This window comes from Cherax quadricarinatus, chromosome 69, assembly GCF_038502225.1.
Source record: "Cherax quadricarinatus isolate ZL_2023a chromosome 69, ASM3850222v1, whole genome shotgun sequence".
NCBI classification, from domain to species: domain Eukaryota; kingdom Metazoa; phylum Arthropoda; class Malacostraca; order Decapoda; family Parastacidae; genus Cherax; species Cherax quadricarinatus.
This window is the reverse complement of record NC_091360.1, coordinates 17,007,877-17,034,876: the sequence shown is the minus strand read 5'-3', so window position 1 is coordinate 17,034,876 and position 27,000 is coordinate 17,007,877. Positions and strand designations below refer to the sequence as shown.

At 44.5% G+C, this 27,000-nt stretch overlaps 1 protein-coding gene across 2 annotated transcripts in view; it reads left to right on the top strand.

The window, feature by feature from the left end:
- The first annotated feature begins 14,045 nt into the window (after positions 1-14,045).
- The window catches only part of LOC128701830 (fatty acid-binding protein, liver), a 33,097-nt gene continuing 20,142 nt past the window's right edge, over positions 14,046-27,000 (top strand). For both annotated transcript variants that reach the window (XM_053795750.2, XM_070099857.1), the window contains exons 1-2: positions 14,046-14,192; positions 16,906-17,078. In XM_053795750.2, coding sequence (XP_053651725.2) covers positions 14,126-14,192; positions 16,906-17,078 — 240 coding nt within the window. In that variant the 5' untranslated portion in view covers positions 14,046-14,125. The remainder of the gene's footprint in view (positions 14,193-16,905; positions 17,079-27,000) is intronic.

The window sequence follows — 27,000 nt, the reverse complement described above, 5'->3', positions numbered from 1 at the left end:
CAGTCCCGGGTTCGGACCAGTCAAGGGTTCGGACCAGTCAAGGGTTCGGACCAGTCAAGGGTTCGGACCAGTCGATCTGCTCTGATCAGTGGGTCACTTATTTAAAACATACTGGTCGGTGATTTGAGCTAACACATGAAGGATCTACTGGAAATTATCTACCCGAGTAATATGTGATTTGACTGATACAAAAGTATAACTTGCGTTAAGGAGTACTGTACTGTACTGTAAAAAATATTTATATAAAATAACGCTCCATATATAATGTCATTTTCCGTGTAGTACACTGAAAGCAGACGTGTATTATTCCCTGAGAGTGAACGCGTTTTATTCCTGTCAGTCAGGCAGTGGCCGGGACAAGAGCAGATGAGAGGTGTGTTTAGTTCAGTACCAGACGGGTGGTGACGGGGGTAAAGTCATCATGTTTGGGCGGTAGTTTGAGAAGGTAATTTTGGTAAGTTTTTTAGTGTATACCATAGGTGTTTGTGTTTAAGTGCTCTCATGTTTATTTGTAAACCCCTAGTATGCAGGGGCCTGTGTTTTGGAGAGTATTTAACGTTTCCACTGTAGGCTATGTAGCCTGCAGAAAGTGGTTTGTCATGGACCCTCCCTGTTTATAAATGTTCATTGATTTTTAAAAAACCATACCACGGACGGGGATAGAACCCGCGATCAGAGAGTCTCAAAACTCCAGACCGTCGCGTTAGCCACTGGATCAGCTAGCCACAATAAGGTTCGTCCAACTAGGTATATTTCTACACCATAGGAAGGTTAGCATAGGCACCACTGTGACCACAAATGCAAGTTTTTACAGACGAATCTCCAACTAGCGTGGCCGTGACGAACTCTAGCTCAAGTCCTCTCAAAGCTGTTAACATGACTCACGAAATCGTAATGACACGATTGCAAACAAACCATACCACGGGTGGGGATAGAACCCGTGAGTCATGTTAACGGCTTTGAGGGGACTTGAGCTAGAGTTCGTCACGGCCACGCTAGCTAGAGATTCGTCTGTAAAAACTTGTTATATGTTATGTGTAATAAAGTACTGATTTTAATATACTGTGACACTGTGTTTGTGGGGGCTTCCCTCATATAAATGTGCCCTGAAAAATGTGCCCTGAAATAGATTTTTTTTTTTTTATTTTATTTAAAACATCATAAATTACAAGGTAGTATAAAATATTAAATACCACACCAATACAGGATCTGGACAAGATTACTAAGAATTACATCACAAGTGCAAGAGAAAAAAAATTGAAACACGCAAAATACATACACACCATTCACTGACACACATTATACAAAATGATAATATATCTGTCACATACACACAAAACTGTTGGAGGGGGGACGCCCCCATGAAAGCTCATCTATAAATACACCCACATCATTCACACACGTATTGTTCACAGCAGTGATCAAACATAAATTTTTGTAACTATATATACGTACATGCAACTGTTTATGAAATTTAACTTAAGAACAAAATCTGGTAATTATCCGTCAACATTACTCTATAACAAAAATAAGCATTACACAAAATTGCATAAGCATATAAAGCATCAACAACTGCAAGATTTTTACAGCATACGTTGCATCAGCAACGAAACTTAATAACATTACAAAAGTGATGGAAAACAAATTATGTAAAAACAAATATAAAAGCCATCTAAGAGGAAAGAAATTCCCTACAAAATTACAATAAATACTGCGAGAATACATACCAGAAAATTTATATTTGCAAAACTGGTAGACTAACATGGACAGTGAATTCTATAACTCCCTTTTAATCACAAGGCCCTAATTTATACAAATCTTGGGCTTATCAAAACCTTTCACACAAAACTTACATGTCAACACAGCACCACGCAGTACATACCTTCCCGACCCTCACATTCTTTTGCCAAAACTTTACCTCATACACTCCCCCTCCAAAAAACTAATGTCAACCCACTTATAAAGGAAACCAGTCCTTTAAGTATAATTAGCTCGCCAACTGCATGAGGCCATTGACTGTAATACTGCAGTAGGTCTCCGGAAAACGTACCCTCCACTGTCCCTCGTAAATAAGTTTGTTTCTGCACACCGTTCTATATATGCCCGCCGCAATTGCCCTAATCCTAATTCTTCCCCCTCCCGTGTCCCTCATCCCCCAGGAAATATACAGAAAATCCACCACTACATACATAATCGCCCTTTCCACTTCTCTGGAGACCCCGCGTACTTCTAATGTTAAGGCTCGCAGGGTCTCTACATTACCCCCACCCATCAACCTAAAAGCCTTCGCTAACCACACCCTTACCTCCCTCAACTCTTCACAGAAATAAACCGCATGAAAAGCTGTTTCCTGTTCTCCACAGTGATCACAGGTCTGTTCCCTCACCAATCCCATTGAACACAAAACAGCTTTCGATGCCAATATTTTTTTTATTTTTTTTATTATCACACTGGCCGATTCCCACCAAGGCAGGGTGGCCCGAAAAAGAAAAACTTTCACCATCATTCACTCCATCACTGTCTTGCCAGAAGGGTGCTTTACACTACAGTTTTTAAACTGCAACATTAACACCCCTCCTTCAGAGTGCAGGCACTGTACTTCCCATCTCCAGGACTCAAGTCCGGCCTGCCGGTTTCCCTGAACCCCTTCATAAATGTTACTTTGTTCACACTCCAACAGCACGTCAAGTATTAAAAACCATTTGTCTCCATTCACTCCTATCAAACACGCTCACGCATGCCTGCTGGAAGTCCAAGCCCCTCGCACACAAAACCTCCTTTACCCCCTCCCTCCAACCTTTCCTAGGCCGACCCCTACCCCGCCTTCCTTTCACTACAGACTGATACACTCATGAAGTTATTCTGTTTTGCTCCATTCTCTCCACATGTCCGAACCACCTCAACAACCCTTCCTCAGCCCTCTGGACAACAGTTTTGGTAATCCCGCACCTCCTCCTAACTTCCAAACTACGAATTCTCTGCATTATATTCACACCACACATTGCTCTCAGACATGACATCTCCACTGCCTCCAGCCTTCTCCTCGCTGCAACATTCATCACCCATGCTTCACACCCATATAAGAGCATTGGTAAAATTATACTCTCATACATTCCCCTCTTTGCCTCCAAGGACAAAGTTCTTTGTCTCCACAGACTCCTAAGTGCACCACTCACCCTTTTCCCCTCATCAATTCTATGATTCACCTCATCTTTCACCCATCCGCTGACACGTCCACTCCCAAATATCTGAATACATTCACCTCCTCCATACTCTCTCCCTCCAATCTGATATCCAATCTTTCATCACCTAATCTTTTTGTTATCCTCATAACCTTACTCTTTCCTGTATTCACTTTCAATTTTCTTCTTTTGCACACCCTACCAAATTCATCCACCAATCTCTGCAACTTCTCTTCAGAATCTCCCAAGAGCACAGTGTCATCAGCAAAGAGCAACTGTGACAACTCCCACTTTATGTGTGATTCTTTATCTTTTAACTCCATGCCTCTTGCCAAGACCCTCGCATTTACTTCTCTTACAACCCCATCTATAAATATATTAAACAACCACGGTGACATCACACATCCTTGTCTAAGGCCTACTTTTACTGGGAAATAATTTCCCTCTTTCCTACATACTCTAACTTGAGCCTCACTATCCTCGTAAAAACTCTTCACTGCTTTCAGTAACCTACCTCCTACACCATACACCTGCAACATCTGCCACATTGCCCCCCTATTCACCCTGTCATACGCCTTTTCCAAATCCATAAATGCCACAAAGACCTCTTTAGCCTTATCTAAATACTGTTCACTTATATGTTTCACTGTAAACACCTGGTCCACACACCCCCTACCTTTCCTAAAGCCTCCTTGTTCATCTGCTATCCTATTCTCCGTCTTACTCTTAATTCTTTCAATAATAACTCTACCATACACTTTGCCAGGTATACTCAACAGACTTATCCCCCTATAATTTTTGCACTCTCTTTTATCCCCTTTGCCTTTATACAAAGGAACTATGCATGCTCTCTGCCAATCCCTAGGTACCTTACCCTCTTCCATACATTTATTAAATAATTGCACCAACCACTCCAAAACTATATCCCCACCTGCTTTTAACATTTCTATCTTTATCCCATCAATCCCGGCTGCCTTACCCCCTTTCATTTTACCTACTGCCTCACGAACTTCCCCCACACTCACAACTGGCTCTTCCTCACTCCTACAAGATGTTGATCCTCCTTGCCCTATACACGAAATCACAGCTTCCCTGTCTTCATCAACATTTAACAATTCCTCAAAATATTCCCTCCATCTTCCCAATACCTCTAACTCTCCATTTAATAACTCTCCTCTCCTATTTTTAACTGACAAATCCATTTGTTCTCTAGGCTTTCTTAACTTGTTAATCTCACTCCAAAACTTTTTCTTATTTTCAACAAAATTTGTTGATAACATCTCACCCACTCTCTCATTTGCTCTCTTTTTACATTGCTTCACCACTCTCATAACCTCTCTCTTTTTCTCCATATACTCTTCCCTCCTTGCATCACTTCTACTTTGTAAAAACTTCTCATATGCTAACTTTTTCTCCCTTACTACTCTCTTCACATTATCATTCCACCAATCGCTCCTCTTCCCTCCCGCACCCACTTTCCTGTAACCACAAACTTCTGCTGAACACTCTAACACTACATTTTTAAACCTACCCCATACCTCTTCGACCCCATTGCCTATGCTCTCATTAGCCCATCTATCCTCCAATAGCTGTTTATATCTTACCCTAACTGCCTCCTCTTTTAGTTTATAAACCTTCACCTCTCTCTTCCCTGATGCTTCTGTTCTCCTTGTATCCCATCTACCTTTTACTCTCAGTGTAGCTACAACTAGAAAGTGATCTGATATATCTGTGGCCCCTCTATAAACATGTACATCCTGAAGTCTACTCAACAGTCTTTTATCTACCAATACATAATCCAACAAACTACTGTTATTTCGCCCTACATCATATCTTGTATACTTATTTATCCTCTTTTTCTTAAAATATGTATTACCTATAACTAAACCCCTTTCTATACAAAGTTCAATCAAAGGGCTCCCATTATCATTTACACCTGGCACCCGAAACTTACCTACCACACCCTCTCTAAAAGTTTCTCCTCCTTTAGCATTCAGGTCCCCTACCACAATTACTCTCTCACTTGGTTCAAAGGCTCCTATACATTCACTTAACATCTCCCAAAATCTCTCTCTCTCCTTTGCATTCCTCTCTTCTCCAGGTGCATACACGCTTATTATGACCCACTTCTCGCATCCAACCTTTACTTTAATCCACATAATTCTTGAATTTACACATTCATATTCTCTTTTCTCCTTCCATAACTGATCATTCAACATTACTGCTACCCCTTCCTTTGCTTTAACTCTCTCAGATACTCCAGATTTAATCCCATTTATTTCCCCCCACCGAAACTCCCCTACCCCCTTCAGCTTTGTTTTGCTTAGGGCCAGGACTTCTTTTCATTCATAACATCAGCAATCATCTGTTTCTTGTCATCCGCACTACATCCATTCACATTTAAGCATCCCAGTTTTATAAAGTTTTTCTTCTTCTCTTTTTTAGTAAATGTCTACAGGAGAAGGGGTTACTAGCCCATTGCTCCCCATCATAAATCCCCATCATAAATCTATATACAAACTCCCGTACTCTCGGCATTAACTTAAGCTTTTGAAAGTCATTCCATATCATCCCCCAATCATACAAGGGATAAACCGATACCCCCTGTATGATTTCCGGCCTCCTGCTCATCGTCACCAAACGCCCCACCCTAAGTTTTTCCACCTCCCTAATCAATAACAATAACCTAAGCATATCCTCGCATTCAATTAATTCTTTTCCACTCCACCATCTCTGCACATCCTCCATCACTTTCCCCACTCTAACCTCTTTTCCCCCCTCCCTAACAAACCTCTGTTTCACATACAAGGCCTTTACTCTCGGCCCCAACGCTAAAAGGCCTACTCCTCCACTGCGTATATTCGACATCACCACCTCCTTGCTTAGCCATGCCCTCCCGAAACCCCAAACATAACGTAATGGTCTCCTCTGAATCTCATGTACGTCTTGGGTCCACAGTGGATGCACCACAGCCATGCTCCACACTTTACTATAAACTAATGAATTTACGATTATCACCCGCTGTTGTAAGGTGACGTCCCCCGCCCATAAACTCCTTAACCTTTTTACTGCCCTCTCCACCACCACCTCCGAATTCACCTGCCTAGCCTCCCGCGCATCTGTCATGTATATAACTTCACAAATTTTTAGCCTAGCCACTACTTCCCACCCAAACTCCAACCCCAAGCCACCCCCACCCAGGCACCCACCTCCAGCAAACTTGATTTTGCTCTGTTCACCCTCATTCCAGATGCCCTCCCGAAAAGCTCCAACACACTTTCCACCTGGAGTTTACCTGGAGAGAGTTTCGGGGGTCAACGCCCCCGCGGCCCGGTCTGTGACCAGGCCTCCTGGTGGATCAGCGCCTGATCAACCAGGCTGTTGCTGCTGGCTGCACGCAAACCAACGTACGAGCCACAGCCCGGCTGATCAGGAACTGCCTTTAGGTGCTTGTCCAGTGCCAGCTTGAAGACTGCCAGGGGTCTGTTGGTAATCCCCCTTATGTGTGCTGGGAGGCAGTTGAACAGTCTCGGTCCCCTGACACTTATTGTATGGTCTCTTAACGTGCTAGTGACACCCCTGCTTTTCATTGGGGGGATGGTGCATCGTCTGCCAAGTCTTTTGCTTTCGTAGTGAGTGATTTTCGTGTGCAAGTTCGGTACTAGTCCCTCTAGGATTTTCCAGGTGTATATAATCATGTATCTCTCCCTCCTGCGTTCCAGGGAATACAGGTTTAGAAACCTCAAGCGCTCCCAGTAATTGAGGTGTTTTATCTCCGTTATGCGCGCCGTGAAAGTTCTCTGTACATTTTCTAGGTCGGCAATTTCACCTGCCTTGAAAGGTGCTGTTAGAGTGCAGCAATATTCCAGCCTAGATAGAACAAGTGACCCTCCACTCCCTCCACTCCGGCTATCAGAACAGTGGTATCGTCCACATACCCCACCACATCTGTTGAGAAATGGCTTTACCAGCTAAGATATTTATAAATATAAATATAGTGAACACTTAGCTGATAAAAGACAGCAAATCGTCTACACAGCCGCCCCTGCAGACGAGGTCTAGAAGCTGTCGAAACCATCTCACAACGGGCTGTCAAGAAATATTATTTGTAAGATTATAAATTACCCCTAGGGGGTGTTATGTCAGCATATTTCATTCACTGATGGCTGACAACTTACTTGTTTGGACTCAAAAGTCCACACCTTACTGCCGACTATAGGCTGATTACAAACTCCTTGCGACTCAAAAACTGCGCAGTCCCCCGTTCTACAAGAAATTCGTAACATACCTTGCTCTTGTAGCGTGAGCTATGGTGTTCTTCACACCTTCGACAGGTATCGGTGACTTGATAGAAGCTGAAGTGTCCTTGGATGTCCACGTCTTCCATTGTCTAGGAAACGCACACTGGTACACTATGTTCCACAAGATTTGTCTTTATTGTTCACAATCTTATCACAAGAGAAGCTGATCACACTTCTCTTAAGTGTTTATTGTGTTTTGTGAGACACTTTGTTCACACTAACGCACAGATCGTTGTTCTTTGTTGGTTATCCTGGCGTCAGTGTCACTCTCAGTAGAGTCAAAAGTAATCTGAAGACGCCACAACGCCCCATGCCGTCACTGCCCCCAGCACAAAAAAAAGCTGACATAGTACTTTTTGCTTCCTTGCCACTTCCTCGATGAAGCAAAGCAGGTTTGATTCTTGCTGTCTTAAGCATAGACAACAATGTCCACTATCTTTACTATGGTAATAAAGTGGGAGCAGGATTTTCCTTAATTGTCCTGCTAAAGTAAGAGATGTACTGTCTCTTATTAAACTACACTTTGCAACACTGGACTGCAAGGAGCAGAGGTCACTTGACCACATCGCATATTCGTACGGCATCTGTGATCAATTACTCACTGTAGCAGTAAACAAGATGCTTGCCCCTTCTGAGAGGGCTGGGCCCCTCGGGGCTGAAAGGGGCTGAAGGGGCTGAAGAGGCTGATGGGGGCTGATACCCCCCTCCTGGAGAAAATTTCTCCACAACATCTATACACCCATCCTTCTTCCCATTTAAAATCCCCCTCCCCTCAACGAGTCCATAAAATGGATGCTGCATACAAGCAAACAATATTTGAGACAGGGGACACCCCTGTCTCAAACCTCTCTCCATCCTTACAGGCCTTCCCAACCTGCCATTAATTTGTACCTGCACCATTGCAGATGAATACATTGTATCAACCCACCTCACCACTCCCATGCCAAAACCGAGATGCAACAAACTAGCCCTCAGAAAGTTTCTATCCACACAGTCGTACGCATTTTCCCAATCAATACCCAAAAGCCCTCCCCCGTTGCAACCCTCCAAAAAATCCCTAATTCGGCCATGCCCATCTCTGATGCTTCTGCCTGGAATACCCATCTGCCCCTTATGAATAACCCCACCTAACACCTTTTTCATCCTATTGTCCAGTATCTTTGCAAAAATCTTGTAGTCGGCACACATTAGCGAAATAGCTCTGTACTCACTCAGTACTCTTCCCTCTTGCTTTTTGCATACTAATACGACTACACCCGTTCGCTGAGTCTGTCCTAACTGTCCCTCCCATCACATACAATTCATGACCCTCACCAGACAGTACTTAATGTGTTCCCATTGAATTCTATAAAAATAATTTGAAATCCCATCTATACCCGGCGCCTTGCCAGTACTCATGTTGAACACAGCCTCCTCAACTTGCCCCATGCTAATCTCACCTCCCATCCCCATGCCCTCCTGTCCATATGACCCTAAACCTCTCCCCCCCACACCTCCTCAATAGCATCGCCCTCCTCCCCCTTCCCCCGCTTCTTTTGGAACCAGAAATAAACATAATTGCTCATGCCTTCTGTAGTATTCAGTATCTGTCCCTTATAATAACCACCCATATCCTCACTTACCTCCAAGTTTAAAATAGTCGAATCCTTCTGCCTTACCCTAAAACCTTGCAAAACACTTCCCGAAGGTTTATCCCCCCACAGCACAGCCTCCATTCCCGCCCTTGCACGTACCGCATCAAATCTACCATTATGTAACTCTGCCAACCTGTCCTTGAGTTGCACCATGTTTCCGTACTGCCGCCCCCCCTTCCTCATAACACCCATTTAGCTGATATTCAAAATAATTTTGCAACCCATACCTCCACCCTGCCTCTTCCCTTCCCTTCCTTTTATAGAAGCCTGCTATACCCGGCTTAGCGTGCCTTTCCCACCATTCTAAGACACACGACTCTACCTCTCTAGAATCCCAAAAAGTTTGCCACCATTCCCCAAAAGCCATACTCACCTCCTCACTCCTCACGAGTCTTGCATTTAATTTCCAAAAACCTGATTGTATTCTAACCATGCCCTCCCAATCAAGATCTGCCATAACTGCCCTATGATCAGAAAATCCCACATCAAAAGTCCTGACTCCCAACACACGTACAGCTTCCGTTGCATAGATCCTATCTAATCTTGCAGCATAATCCCGTCTGACAAACGTATACTCAACCTGCCAACCACCCCTCCCCACAACATCCAAAAACCCCACATCTCCAAACACATTGCGTAACATGCCCAGCATACACCCCGCCCCCCTCGGTTTCACATCCTCACCCCGAATAACACAATTCCAATCTCCCCCTATGACAGTGACTAAAGGTAAACCCCTTAAATAGTACATCAAAAATTCCCTCACAAAGTTCTCCTTGACTCGTGTGTTGCGATCCGCCGGTATATACACTCCTATAAAACAAACCCTCGTTGCACCCCATTCTCCCTCCACCCTCACGACCCTCCCCCCCTCCTCCCACCCCAAAATACGCAATGGACTGGTTTCCTTTACAGCCACAGCAACCCCACCTTTCAACCTCAACAAGCCACTCACATACAACTTATATCGTTTCAAAGACAACTCACACCCAAACTTATAATTATGCTCCTGAATGAAACATATATCTACATTAAATCTCTTTAAAAACCATTCCACCCATACTCTTTTAACCTCGGCTCTCAGGCCATTAACATTGATCGTTACAACCTTGAATTATGACAGTAAAGGCGGCTTGCCCCGCCGCTTTTGAAGGTTCCTCAAAAGACATGGCTGTTGACTATAGCCACGTTTGTCACTTGGTCTATCCAGCCCTCTGATCCCCCCCTTTTCCTTCGACCCTTGCAGCACCACAGAACCGGTGCCTCCATTCCCCGAGAGATCTAGCATGGTCTTCCAAGGTTTCTTTCCAGATCTCTGCCCTGGCGTTAAGACATCTTCCATATCAGACGTCCCAGCTGCTCGCTTATGTGTGCCACCTCCACATGTTGCCTCAGCATCCATGTCCTCCTGGTGCACCTCAACCACCACCGTGTGCTGCTTACTCTCGTTGCACAAGGTGTTCTCACACTCCTGTGCAACTGCTACCCCCCTCCAATACCCTTCCATCCTTCTCCCCTTCCTGACTGTCTTCCACCTCCCCCAAGAAGTCTTTCAAGACCTCGTCCAACAGACCATCCTGTTGTAAGTCACTTCTGTCAACAGTCGCATCCATAGATGGTCGCTCAGACACAGTTCCCACAGGTAACGTGGCGCACGCTCCCAACTCCGACTCCGCTCTGTCTACTTCTTCACTCCAACTTCCAGACGCCTGTCTTCCAGCTTCACCTGTCCCAGGCGCCAAGGAGCCCAGCCGTCGTTCCACAGTTGTTGGTGCCTGTTCCCTCCGTCTCTGCCTTTGATGACATTGGGCCGCCATATGGTCATAAGACCCGCACAGCCTACTTGTCTGACGCTGTCCTGCATAATACACATAAACCTGTGTTCTGAACTCTTCCATCAGAACGTATGATGGTATAGGTTGTCTCAATGTCATCTTCAATGTGAAAGATCCCTCTGGCAGCCCCATATAAGGCCCATCCTTCCACACTCCCAACTCTGCCGAATGGATCTTGCCATACCTACGGAATACCTCCACATCATATTCCAAGGCCTCAAAGGGGACATTTCTCACCTTTACCCACGTTACATAGCTTGATACGTCATGTAGGCAGACCTCCACTGCAAAATTAATGGTCATCCTCTTTTCTTGGAATGCGTCTACTATGCTGGAGTAAAACCCAGCACTCTTGAACTTGACACTCCATTCACTGCTACACCATACAACTCGTCGTTCGGTATGCAGTACACATCGCGGATGAAACTTGGCAGAATCACCTGCATTGTAGAACTACTCAGGGTACCACGTACCAGCTCCACACAGACAGTATTTACCCTGCGTCCATGTCTGTCCGCCATTTTGATTGTTCAAAACAGGAAAACTGCGCAGAAAACCAGATGATTCGGAAGCTACTGCGCAGCCTGTCCACACGGCCCGGGAGCGATGAGGACAATCAATATACTGTGACACTGTGTTTGTGGGGGCTTCCCTCATATAAATGTGCCCTGAAATAGATTTGTATTGATCATTGTGATGTTCATGATGCAAATTGTAAGTTATTGTGTGGGCTACATATTGTTAGTTGTACGTATGTATATGTATAGCTGTGTATGTGAGTGTTTGTGTATGTATATATATATATAGATATATGTGGAGCAGTGGGTAGGGTATGGAGGGTGTGATATGGCTACAGTCGGTGGTATGTGTGTTTATTGTGGAACTGTTTTTGTATTGGGGCATTTCATCTGGAGTTTTTATTTACAGTTTGTTTCTTGGCTTCAGTGAGCTTATGTATAGCATAACGTATACACTGTAAGATGTTTTAAATAAAATAAAAAAAAAATATAAGGTAAATTTAATGGAATTCTGTGTAATGACATTACACACTTATCAGTCGAGTGATAAGTACACTAATTGAAATATTAATGCATATTGTAGGTTTAGCGCTTCTTTTTTATAATAATAATAAAAATAATAATGTATATTGTAATATATTTTGATTGCTGTAATGTATAATCTTGTGTAATCTTGTATTTAGTATAGGTGTAAAGGGGTATAAAGTACAGGGGCTGAGGGACAGTTTGTGTCAGCACGAAGTTAGACGTCCAGTTTGTATTTCAACAATGAAAATTTATAATTTCTGAGGAAGATCCGATACTGCGTTCTTTTATTTATTTAATGTATTGTAATGTTTTAAATAAAATATAAAAAAAAATCATAATAAATATACTGGAATATGTTCGTAATCCACGTATCCTTCTGATACCTGGAGTGGCACTCCAGTACACACAAGTACACACTACTTTTATCACGTATATTTACTCCAGTGTTAATATGGATTTAATTTATATATATTTAAAACATATGAAAGCTGTAAGTACTTTCCTATAGACTACTTATGCTACTGTTTCATATTTATCACATGGAATGTCGAGGGTAAAATATTACCTGGTTGTGGACAATGTCCCACTTGTAACGACGTCCTGTCTGACTGCCTGTGTACCTTTCGGCAGCAGCTGAACGGTTAAAGTGACGGACAGATAAGGACTTACGTTGAGTATATATATCGGACCTTTAATAAAGTGACACCGTACACGGTGGCTTGATTGTAGAGGTGAGATGATAAGATGCCCCTGGCCACGTCTTCTGTCGTCTGCTTGCTCCTCAAGGGAGACTCCTTGAAGCTGGTGAGGGGCTCTTGATCTCGGGAATTGGATCTGTGCTCCAGCTCCCTGAATTGAGCCTGAATACCTTCCATCCCTCCACATGCGCTGTATAATCCTACGGGTTTAGTGCTTCCCTGTGATTATAATAATAATGCAGTCTGCTTGGCATCGCCTGATGATTGTTGCACGTGCGCCACACGGGACAAAACTCCCCAGTGGTACTTGCCACACCTGTCCGTATGGCACGAAACACGCATGCGACGTTGGCCACGAATACTTCCGCATCCGGTGACCGGCTAAATCGGCCACTTTGTCACAAACGCGTTCACTTGACTGATGATTCTCCACTAAGTACAACAAAGTCCGATAGTGGTGATGGTAGTAGTGGTGGTGTTGGGTAATGGTGGTGATGGTCCTAGTGGTGGTAGTGGTGCTGCATGGTGGTACTGGTGCTGGTCATAGTGGTGGTAGTGATGTTGGTCGTAGTGGTGGTGGTGGTGGTAGTGATGCTGGTGGTGGTGGTAGTGATGGTGGTAGTGGTAGTGTTGTGGCGGTGGTAGTGGTGGTGCTAGCATTGGTGGTAGTAGTGGTGGTGGTAGCAATGGTGGTGGTCACAGTGGTGCCTATGTTAACCTTCCTATGGTGTAGAAATGTACCTAGTTGGATGAATCTTATTGTGGCTAGCTGGCCCAGTGGCTAACGCGACGGTCTGGAGTTTTGAGACTCTGATCGCGGGTTCTATCCCCACCCGTGGTATGGTTTGTTTGCAATCGTGTCATTACGATTTCGTGAGTCATGGTGGTGATGTTTGTGGCAGTTGTGGTGGTGATGGTAGTGGTAGTGTTGGTGGTAGTAGTGGTGGTGGTAGTTGATGAGGTAGTGTTGACAGTGGTAGTAGTGATAGTAGTGTTGATATTGGTAGTGGTGGTAGCGTTGATGGCAGTAATGGTGTTGGTAGTTGATGGTGGTAGTGTTGACGGTAGTAGTGTTGATGGTAGCAGTGGTATTGGTAGTAGTGTTGATAGTGGTGGTAGTGTTGATGGTGTTGACAGTGGTAGTAGTGGTGGTACTGGTAGTAGAGGTGGTAGCAGTGGTGGTGATAATGGTGGAGGCAGTGTTGGTGGGGATGGTATTGGTGGTAGTGGGAGTAGGAGCAGTAGTGTTGATGGTAGTAGTGGTAGTAGTAGTAGTAGTAGTGGTGGTGGTAGTAGTAGTAGTAGTAGTGAAGCACGAGGTGGGGAGAGTGGGGGTTAGTGTTGGTGTATATAAGGCAGGTGTGGAGGGTTGGAGAGTCTCAGTCAGACTTGTTACACTACTTCAGTCTCTCAACACACCATCACCATCATGTCCATCGCTGGCACTTATGTCCACAGCTCTAACGAGCTCTACTCTGAGTGGCTGACCGCCCTGGGTGAGTCTCTGATGATTCTTTAATATTACATATTGAACAAGTTTGTCGTGTATGTATACAAATTGACCCTGATTTCTATACATCATAATATTTTTAACACCTCATTTATGCATACATGCATTAACCCAGAACTTTACCTATAATTAAATAATACATTAACCGGCAGCTGAAAAATAGTGGGTAAATCTGACCACATGTTGATGCCAATCCACTTATTTATACCTTGTTTATATGTGTTCTTCTCCAAGAATGTAATTTTTTTTTGTTTCTGTCAACAGGAGAAAATGTTTTTTTTTTTTTACACCAAAACAGCCTTAATTCTTAGTGGCATAGATTCAACAAGGTGCTGGAAACATTCCTTAGATGTTCTGATCTTTTGACACCATAACATAATGCAGTTGCTGCAGATTTCTTGGTTGCACATTCATGCCGCTAATCTCCTGTTCAACCACATCCCAGAAATTTACGGCAAATTCTCATCGTATCATTGTAACCTTTACAAAGAAATGAACATTTATTTTTATCTTTATCTTAATGTCGTAGCAGAAATCGCGAATCGTCAGACCAGGCGGCGTTTTTCCAGTCTTCATTTATGCAGTTATGGTGAGTCTGTTCTTAGCTGATACGAACCCGGTATGGCCTTTTGTTTGTGGACCATCCATTTCAAGGTGTTGTGCATTAAGATGCTCTTCTGCATACCACTGTTGTAAAGCGTAGTTGAATTACTGTCTCCTTCGTGTCAGCTTGAACCAATCTGGCCATTCTCCTCTGACCTCTGTCAAGGCGTTTTCGTCCACAGAACTGCCACTCACTGGCTGTTTTGTTTTACATGCCACTCTTGACTCTTGTGCGTAAAAATCTCTGATTAGCAGTTTGAGATACTGAAATCAATTGGTCTGTCACCAACAATCATTCCACTGTCACTTAGATCACATTTCTGTTCTGTCTTAACAACTAAACCTTTTGACAATGTCTGCCTCCTTTTAGTCGTTGAGGTACTGCCATTAACGAGGCGTACATGTGTACCTAATAGTTTCCAATAAGTGTATCAGTGAACTACCTAACCCAGTAAGCATGCTGATCACAGCCCGTGTGATTTCAGGCGCAGATCCCTTCTTAATAAGTTACATAACTAATGATGATTGCTATTCTATCTAAAATTATGGAACAAATCGCGACCCTCGGGCATTAGAACCAATGAAACCGAAATAAGATAAAAAGAGAAAATTCCTAGGTCTATGACAAAGTTTATATTTGTGTTTATTTCCAATACGTCAACACAAGTATCGAAGACTGTAAACAAGCTCTCTAAATTCCATTATGTTCCGTAATATTGGCTACAAGCACTTTACTTTTTCCTTCATTAAACTTATACCTAACACAGAGCATATCTTCCTAGGGATCCACTTCAACAACTCACCTGAAGTGAATCATCACCCAACAAAGCAACTCTCAGTCACAAGCTCTCATTAATAAGTTTGTGGCCTATAGGTCACTCTGCCTGTTTTCACGTCCCTAAACTTACTAAATATACATGTCATTTATACATACTACTGTTAGCTCCATTTTCTAGATCGCTGCACAGTAATAGTGGCACGAACCTTTCCTGGAAAATTATTACAGAGCAAACATCACACTAAAACAAATGACTGACGACCTCATGAGCCTTGGAACATCTGAAGAAATTGTGTAAATTAAAGGGACGAAAAATATGGAAAACTTTGTAAGTCCCCACATTGTACGTCCCACATTTTACGTCCTCGGTGTACATCCCTTAGTGTACATACATCCCTCGCAGTGTACGTGAAGAACATGCTACAATGTCTTCCTTCACACACAACTGTTACATTGATATTCTTATTCATTATTTTTTTTTTTTGGGGGGGGGGGGAGGAATTCCTTATATCCAGGTGTGTAGAAATAATTCTCACAACATACACCATTTAAATTTTGTGTCGTAACTGAAGTAACTGGTACAAGCCATGACTCAAGAAATCGTAATGACGCTATTGCAAACAAACCATGGTACGGGTGGGGATTGAACTCGCGGTGAGTAAGTCGTAAAACTGCAGGCCGAGTTTTCTCGTACCAGTCAACCTGTTAATACCAGTTATATTTTATTACATTTACGAATTAAATTCTTAGCTTGTATCTACTTTAAGTTATTAATACTGTTAGACCAACAGATTTTTTTTTTCAAATATTAAGTACGATATAGTTTAAGTTTTGCTCGAGATGCTGTGCATTCTATGGTTCTTCAGATTATTATATCCGGTACAGTCATACAGAAATATGAATTAGTATTAGTACATACGTAATAACTACAAACGTTATAAATTGGTTTATAAAACAATATGTATAATCCTACGGGTTTAGAGTTCCCCCATGATTATAACAATACAAAACAATATCCAGATCATTCGTCAGTGTTTGAGTTCATGTCAGATAGTAAACTTTAGTATTCTTGTAAAATAACTCGACAAATTATTCATTGGTTATAAGATAATTTTAAGGCTGCCTGAAATGATCTACATAGCCAGAGGCTTTCTAGAATCTGTCAGTAATGTCCACTAATCCTGCATCAATTGTTTAGTGCACTTTTTTACGAAACAGATTACTGTATAGTGAAGTACCAACCCACTACTGGATCTGTCTGGTACAGGTGGATATATATATCACCCTAAGTGAGTAACAGGTTGGTTACGTGTTGCAGGAGTGCCACCTGACAGTGCTGCTAAGTTGACAGCTGCCAAGCCTACTTTGGAAGTGAGCCAGAGTGGTGATCAAGTGGTGGTAAAGACCACAGCTGGTGACAAGAATTTCACAAACATTATCACACCGGGCCAAGACTCCAAGACTGAACTAGCAGGAGGACTCAAGTACACTGTTAGTATACTATCTTGCACGTACTAAACTATCTTGTTCTAATAGCACATTATCTTGTTCTTACCGTAGTATTAAACTATAGGTAATTTCTGATCATTATCTTGACCACGTCACATAATCTGTCACGTTTGTCACTTCAAACACATTACTACAGCAGCAACCTTTATTAGGAATTTATTATTTAGAGGGAACGCTTTATTGCTTGGGGAATGGAAGGTAAGCAGGTTCGATCCAAGGAGGAGAATTGGTTCAATTCCTTTTATCAATAACCACTCACTGTCTTCAAGGAACCTCACTCCAGGGAAGCGGGCGCGGGCGCGCACGCACACACACACACACACACACACACACACACACACACACACACACACACACACACACACACACACACACACACACACACACACACACACACACGGCAACTTGTCATCACACCGCTGTCAGCGCAAGTATTTCACCTGTTGAGGTTGCATTTTGCAAGGTTGAGTCTGGTCCTGCATCACTGTTAGATACTGGTCACTCACTCCTGCAAGCCATTACCAGAATTAGAGTAGAAATAGCATAGACGAGAGTGCAAGGAGTAAAGCGGTAGTGAGGGATAACGTCAGACACTTAAGCTGACACAAGCTAAATTTTACAACCTAGCTACTTTCTGAATTTTATAAGTAGAATCGATAAGTGTTACAAGTATTGGTAAGCTTAGAATTACTGGTATCTACCGGTATTTATTAGTAGTATGAATACTTAGAAGTGGGGGCACACACACACACACACACACACACACACACACACACACACACACACACACACACACACATACACACACACATACACACACACACATACACACACACACACATACACACACACACACATACACACACACACATACACACACACACACACACACATACACACACACACACACATACACACACACACACACACACACACACACACACACACACACACACACACACACACATACACATACACATACACACACACACAAACACACACACACACACACACACAGGACAGGACAGGAGAGATAGGGGGGACATGATAACGACATACAAAATACTGAGAGGAATTGACAAGGTGGACAAAGACAGGATGTTCCAGAGATTGGACACAGTAACAAGGGGACACAGTTGGAAGCTGAAGACACAGATGAATCACAGGGATGTTAGGAAGTATTTCTTCAGCCACAGAGTAGTCAGTAAGTGGAATAGTTTGGGAAGCGATGTAGTGGAGGCAGGATCCATACATAGCTTTAAGCAGAGGTATGATAAAGCTCACGGCTCAGGGAGAGTGACCTAGTAGCGATCAGTGAAGAGGCGGGGCCAGGAGCTCGGACTCGACCCCCGCAACCTCAACTAGGTGAGTACAACTAGGTGAGTACACACACACACACACACACACACACACACACACACACACACACACACACACACACACACACAGGAACAAGCACTTGTAAGCTGTAGTACACACGCAAACACACACATACACAGGATTTCACACCGTCCTGTGAACTGACCATCTGAACCTTGCTCCTCTCCCCCCCCCTCTTCCTATCCTAGGTAGAGACCTATCTCTACCTTTCTCACTCTTTACCTATATCTCTCTCTCTACCTATCACTCTCTACCTATCTCTCTCTCTCTCTTCCCTCTCCCATCTCTCCCCTCTAACATCTCTTACATCTAACACCTTCCCCCCTCTAACATCTGCCCCCCCTCTAACATCTCTTCCCTCCCGGACATCATAGCTCTCACAGAAACCAAGCTTACAGGTATGATAACAGATGCCATCTTTCCAACGGGATACCAAATCCTGAGGAAAGACAGAGGGAACAGGGGGGGTGAAGGAGTGGCGTTGCTGATCAAAAATCGCTGGAATTTTGATGAGCTGGAGAGAGGAGACAGCGGAGAAGAAAGTGATTACATAGCGGGAACACTTCACTCTGGAGGTCCCAAGGTGGTAATAGCAGTGATGTATAACCCACCACAGAACAGCAGGAGGCCAAGGCAAGATTACGACGAGAGCAATAGAGCGATGGTTGATACACTGGCTAGAGTGGCCAGAAGAGCTCATGCATGCAGGGCAAAGCTCCTGATCATGGGTGACTTTAACCACAAGAAGATCGATTGGGAGAACTTGGACCCACATGGGGGCCAAGATACATGGAGGGCTAAGATGATGGAGGTGGTACTGGAAAACTTCATGTGCCAACACGTAAGGGACACTACAAGAGAGAGAGGAGAGGATGAACCAGCAAGGCTGGACTTAGTATTCACCTTGAGTAGTGCAGATGTCGAGGACATCACATACGAAAGACCCCTTGGGGCCAGTAACCATGTGGTTTTAAGCTTCGAATACACAGTAGAGCTACAAGTGGAGGGAGAAGCAGGAAGGCCAGGACGAATGAAGCCAAACTACAAGAAAGGGGACTACACAGGAATGAGGAACTACCTGAACGGGGTTCAGTGGGACAGAGAACTGGCAGGGAAGCCAGTTAATGAGATGATGGAATATGTAGCAACAAAATGCAAGGAGGCTGAGGAGAGGTTTGTACCCAAGGGTAACAGGAATAATGAAAAAGCCAGGATGAGCCCATGGTTTACCCAAAGGTGCAGGGAGGCAAAAACCAAGTGTGCTAGGGAATGGAAGAAATATAGAAGGCAAAGGACCCAGGAGAATAAGGAGACCAGTCGTAGAGCCAGAAACGAATATGCACAGATAAGAAGGGAGGCCCAAAGACAATATGAAAATGACATAGCAGCGAAAGCCAAATCTGACCCAAAACTGTTGTACAGCCACATCAGGAGGAAAACAACAGTCAAGGACCAGGTAATCAGGCTAAAGAAGGAAGGAGGAGAGTCAACAAGAAATGACCGTGAAGTATGTGAAGAACTCAACAAGAGATTCAAAGAAGTGTTCACAGAGGAGACAGAAGGGACTCCAGAAAGACGGAGAGGTGGGGCACACCACCAAGTGCTGGACACAGTGCACACCACCGAGGAAGAAGTGAAGAGGCTTCTGAGTGAGCTAGATACCTCAAAGGCAATGGGGCCAGATAACATCTCCCCATGGGTATTGAGAGAGGGAGCAGAGGTGCTATGTGTACCCCTAACAACAATATTCAATACATCTATCGAAACAGGGAGATTGCCTGAGGCATGGAAGACAGCAAATGTAGTCCCAATCTTTAAAAAAGGAGACAGACATGAAACATTAAACTACAGACCAGTGTCACTGACATGTATAGTATGCAAAATCATGGAGAAGATTATCAGGAGAAGAGTGGTGGGACACCTAGAAAGGAACGATCTCATCAACAGCAGCCAACATGGTTTCAGGGACGGGAAATCCTGTGTCAAAAACCTACTGGAGTTCTATGACATGGTGACGGCAGTAAGACAAGAGAGAGAGGGGTGGGTGGATTGCATTTTCTTGGACTGTAAGAAGGCGTTTGACACAGTTCCACACAAGAGATTGGTGCAAAAACTGGAGGACCAAGCAGGGATAACAGGGAAGGCACTACAATGGATCAGGGAATACTTGTCAGGAAGACAGCAGCGAGTCATGGTACGTGGCGAGGTGTCAGAGTGGGCACCTGTGACCAGCGGGGTCCCGCAGGGGTCAGTCCTAGGACCAGTGCTGTTTCTGGTATTTGTGAACGACATGACGGAAGGAATAGACTCTGAGGTGTCCCTGTTTGCAGATGACGTGAAGTTGATGAGAAGAATTCACTCGATCGAAGACCAGGCAGAACTACAAAGGGATCTGGACAGGCTGCAGACCTGGTCCAGCAATTGGCTCCTGGAGTTCAATCCCACCAAGTGCAAAGTCATGAAGATTGGGAAAGGGCAAAGAAGACCGCAGACGGAGTACAGTCTAGGGGGCCAGAGACTACAAACCTCACTCAAGGAAAAAGATCTTGGGGTGAGTATAACACCAGGCACATCTCCTGAAGCGCACATCAACCAAATAACTGCTGTAGCATATGGGCGCCTGGCAAACCTCAGAACAGCATTCCGACATCTTAATAAGGAATCATTCAGGACCCTGTACACCGTGTACGTTAGGCCCATATTGGAGTATACGGCACCAGTTTGGAACCCACACCTAGCCAAGCACGTGAAGAAACTAGAGAAAGTGCAAAGGTTTGCAACAAGACTAGTCCCAGAGCTAAGAGGTATGTCCTACGAGGAGAGGTTAAGGGAAATCAACCTGACGACACTGGAGGACAGGAGAGATAGGGGGACATGATAACGACATACAAAATACTGAGAGGAATTGACAAGGTGGACAAAGACAGGATGTTCCAGAGATTGGACACAGTAACAAGGGTACACAGTTGGAAGCTGAAGACACAGATGAATCACAGGGATGTTAGGAAGTATTTCTTCAGCCACAGAGTAGTCAGTAAGTGGAATAGTTTGGGAAGCGATGTAGTGGAGGCAGGATACATACATAGCTTTAAGCAGAGGTATGATAAAGCTCACGGCTCAGGGAGAGTGACCTAGTAGCGATCAGTGAAGAGGCGGGGCCAGGAGCTCGGACTCGACCCCCGCAACCTCAACTAGGTGAGTACAACTAGGTGAGTACACACACACACTGGCTGCAGTGGCCAGAAGAGCTCATGCATGCAGGGCAAAGCTCCTGATCATGGGCGACTTTAACCACAAGGAGATCGACTGGGAGAACTTGGAGCCACATGGGGGCCAAGATACATGGAGGACTAAGATGATGGAGGTGGTACTGGAAAACTTCATGTACCAACACGTAAGGGACACTACAAGAGAGAGAGGAGAGGATGAACCAGCAAGACTGGACTTAGTATTCACCTTGAGTAGTGCAGATATTGAGGACATCACATATGAAAGACCCCTTGGGGCCAGCAATCATGTGGTTTTAAGCTTCGAATACACAGTAGAGCTGCAAGTGGAGGGGGAAGCAGGAAGGCCAGGACGAATGAAGCCAAACTACAAGAAAGGGGACTACATGGGAATGAGGAACTTCCTGAACAGGGTTCAGTGGGACAGAGAACTGGCAGGGAAGCCAGTTAATGAGATGATGAAATATGTAGCAACAATATGCAAGGAGGCTGAGGAGAGGTTTGTACCCAAGGGTAACAGGAATAATGAAAAAGCCAGGATGAGCCCATGGTTTACCCAAAGGTGCAGGGAGGCAAAAACCAAGTGTGCTAGGGAATGGAAGAAATATAGAAGGCAAAGGACCCAGAAGAATAAGGAGACCAGTCGTTGAGCCAGAAACGAATATGCACAGATAAGAAGGGAGGCCCAACGACAATATGAAAAAGACATAGCAGCGAAAGCCAAATCTGACCCGAAACTGTTATACAGCCACATCAGGAGGAAAACAACAGTCAAGGACCAGGTAATCAGGCTAAGGAAGGAAGGAGGAGAGACAACAAGAAATGACCGTGAAGTATGTGAGGAACTCAACAAAAGATTCAAAGTAGTGTTCACAGAGGAGACAGAAGGGGCTCCAGGAAGACGGAGAGGTGGGGCACACCACCAAGTGCTGGACACAGTGCACACAACCGAGAAAGAAGTGAAGAGGCTTCTGAGTGAGCTAGATACCTCAAAGGCAATGGGGCCAGATAACATCTCCCCATGGGTCCTGAGAGAGGGAGCAGAAGCGCTATGTGTACCCCTAACAACAATATTCAATACATCTATCGAAACAGGGAGATTGCCTGAGGCATGGAAGACAGCAAATGTAGTCTCAATCTTTAAAAAAGGAGACAGACATGAAGCACTAAACTACAGACCAGTGTCACTGACATGTATAGTATGCAAAATCATGGAGAAGATTATCAGGAGAAGAGTGGTGGAACACCTAGAAAGGAATGATCTCATCAACAGCAGCCAACATGGTTTCAGGGACGGGAAATCCTGTGTCAAAAACCTACTGGAGTTCTATGACATGGTGACAGCAGTAAGACAAGAGAGAGAGGGGTGGGTGGATTGCATATTCTTGGACTGCAAGAAGGCGTTTGACACAGTTCCACACAAGAGATTAGTGCAAAAACTGGAGGACCAAGCAGGGATAACAGTGAAGGAACTACAATGGATCAGGGAATACTTGTCAGGAAGACAGCAGCCAGTCATGGTACGTGGCGAGGCGTCAGAGTGGGCACCTGTGACCAGCGGGGTCCCACAGGGGTCAGTCCTAGGACCAGTGCTGTTACTGGTATTTGTGAACGACATGACGGAAGGAATAGACTCTGAGGTGTCCCTGTTTGCAGATGACATAAAGTTGATGAGAAGAATTCACTCGATCGAAGACCAGGCAGAACTACAAAGGGATCTGGACAGGCTGCAGACCTGGTCCAGCAATTGGCTCCTGGAGTTCAATCCCACCAAGTGCAAAGTCATGAAGATTGGGGAAGGACGAAGAAGACCACAGACGGAGTACAGTCTAGGGGGCCAGAGACTACAAACCTCACTCAAGGAAAAAGATCTTGGGGTGAATATAACACCAGGCACATCTCCTGAAGTGCACATCAACCAAATAACGGCTGCAGCATATGGGCGCCTAGCAAACCTCAGAACAGCATTCCGACACTTTAATAAGGAATCGTTCAGGACTCTGTACACCGTGTACTTTAGGCCCATATTGGAGTATGCGGCACCAGTTTGGAACCCACACCTAGCCAAGCACGTAAAGAAACTAGAGAAAGTGCAAAGGTTTGCAACAAGACTAGTCCCAGAGCTAAGAGGTATGTCCTACGAGGAGAGGTTAAGGGAAATCAACCTGACGACACTGGAGGACAGGAGAGATAAGGGGGACATGATAACGACATACAAAATACTGAGAGGAATTGACAAGGTGGACAAAGACAGGATGTTCCAGAGATTGGACACAGTAACAAGGGGACACAGTTGGAAGCTGAAGACACAGATGAATCACAGGGATGTTAGGAAGTATTTCTTCAGCCACAGAGTAGTCAAGTGGAATGGTTTGGGAAGCGATGTAGTGGAGGCAGGATCCATACATAGCTTTAAGCAGAGGTATGATAAAGCTCACGGTTCAGGGAGAGTGGCCTAGTAGCGACCAGTGAAGAGGTAGGGCCAGGAGCTCGGACTCGACCCCTGCAACCTCAACTAGGTGAGTACAACTAGGTGAGTACACACACACACACACACACACACACACACACACACACACACACAGGAGCTCGGACTCGACCCCCGCAACCTCAACTAGGTGAGTACACACATGAAGAGCCAGAAACGAGTATGCACAGATAAGGAGGGAGGCCCAGCGACAAACGAATGCGACATAGCATCGATAGTCAAGTCTGACCCGAAATTGCTGTATAGCCACATTAGGAAGACGACAACAGTCAAAGACTAGGAAGGTGGGGATCTCACAAGAAACGATCAAGAGGTATGTGAGATCAAGAGGTACGTGAGGAGCTCAATACGAGATTTTAGGAAGTATTTACAGTGGAGACAGGAAAGACTGGGAAGACAGAACAGAGCGGGGACACCAACAAGGAGTATACCAAGTGTTGGATGACATACACACCAAACCATGCAAAGGGCAGGGATAGAACCCGCGATCAGATAGTCTCAAAACTCCAGACCGTCGTGTTAGCCACTGGACTAGTGGCTAACGCGACGGTCTGGAGTTTTGAGACTCTCTGATCACGGGCTCTATCTCCGCCCGTGGTATGGTTTGTTTGCAATCATGTTATTACGATTTCGTGATTCAGACATACACGCAATTGATGAGGAGGTGAAGAAGTTGCTAAGGGACATTGATACCTCAAAGCCAATGGGACATGACAACATCTCTTCCGTGGGTCCGTAGAGAGGGAGAAAAAACGCTGTGTGTGCCTCTAACCGCAATCTTCAACACATCCCTTGAAACTGGGCAACTACCTTAGGTATGGAAGACGGCAAATGTAGTCCCCATTTTTAAAAAAAGGAGACAGAAACGAGACACTACACTATAGATCAGTGTCACTGACATGTATAGTATGCAAAGTCATTGAGAAGATTATCAGGAGGAGAGTGTGGAACACCTGGAATGGAACAAAGAGCATAAACGACAACCAGCACGGATTTATGGAAGGCAAATCCTGTACACAAACCTTCTGGAGTTTTATGATAAAATAACAGAAGTAAGACACGAGAGAGAGGGGTGGGTTGATTGCATTTTCTTGGACTGCAAGAAGGCCCTCGACACAGTTCCTCTCAAGAGATTAGTGTAGAAGCTAGAGGATCAGGTGTGTATAACAGGAAGGACACTGCAATGGATCAGAGAATACCTGACAGGGAGACAACAGCGAATCATGGTACGTGATGAGGTGTCACAATGCGCACCTATGACAAGCGGGGTCCCACAGGGGTCAGTCCTAGGACCAGTGCTAGTTTTGTTGTATATGAATGACATGATGGAAGGGATAGACTCAGAAGTGTCCATGTTTGCAGATGATGTGAAGTTAATAAGGAGAATTAAATCAGATGAGGATCAGGCAGGACTTCAAAGAGACCTGGACAGGCTGGACAGGTTTGCGACAAGATTAATTCCAGAGCTAAGGGGAATGTCCTACGATTAAAGGTTATGGGAAATCAGCCTGGCGACATTGGAGGACAGGAGGGTTAGGGGAGACATGAAAACGACATACAAAATACTGCGTGTAATGGACAAGGTGGACAAAGACAGATGTTCCAGAGGTGGGATACTTAAACAAGGGGTCACGCTTGGAAGTTGAAGACTCAGATGAGTCAAAGGGATGTTAGGAAGTATTTCTTCAGTCATAGAGTAGTCAGGAAGTGAAATAGCCCAGCAAGTGATATAGTGGAGGCAGAAACCATACATAGCTGGAAGACGAGGTATGATAAAGCACATGGAGCAGGGAGAGAGAGGACCTAATAGCGTTCAATGAAGAGGCGGGGTCAAGATCTGAGTTTTCACCCCGTCAACCACAATTAGGCGAGTACAATTAAGTGAGTACATATACACAGTACGTACGAAGCCTAGCTCATTATAAATAAAAAATGGGGCCCCAGAGGGAAAGTCGAAGACTCAGGGGACCAGAGGAAGATGGGTCTGGAAAGGAAGAATGGATAGAAGAGCTATTGAAAAGGATGGAACAAGACTGGGAAAACAAACTAGGTGAGCTTATTGCAAAAATGGAGAAAAGGATGGAGGCAGAGAAGAAATAGGAGCTGTGAACTGAAGCTGCAAAATCCAAGATATAGGCTCTAGAAGAGGGAGTAAACATGCTGAAGAGAGAGACAGGGCCAACGACCAGAGGGGATATGGCATCTGAAAGAGGTACACCAATATCTAACAAGGGGTTCAAAGGAAAGGAGACAAGACATACCTTGAGGCTCTATCAGGCCACCAGGCAAGGTCGAGGAATGAGAGGGAGAAATGTTGGGCAAGGGTACAGCAGTAACTGTGGACAGAGAAGTAGGCAGAGATGGCAGGCCCCAAACAGAAGCACAGCCAGTTCACCAGGACATATGGGAAATAAGAAGGGAGGAAATGGCAATGTATAAATGGGAACCAGAGATGCAGAAGGAAAAGCAATGTGAGGAGGAGAAAGAGAGATCAGAAATATTCATAGGATTCAGGAGAGCAAAGGGAGGACATACGATGAAAGATGGCAGAAAGAAAAACAAGAGGTTGAAAATATCAAACAGAAGAAGATATGAATAAGATAATAAATTTTCAGAAAATAGAGGGGTACTCGAAGGAGAGAAATCGGCCAGTCACACTGATTTTCAAGACTGAAACAGTGAGGAACATGATCCTGCAGGAAAAACTACACCTAAAGGAATCAATTAAGTATCGGAAAGTATTCCTAGTCAGTGACAAAATGAGAACAGGGCAACAGCAGCTGAGAGAGAGGATACAGAGACGGAAGGG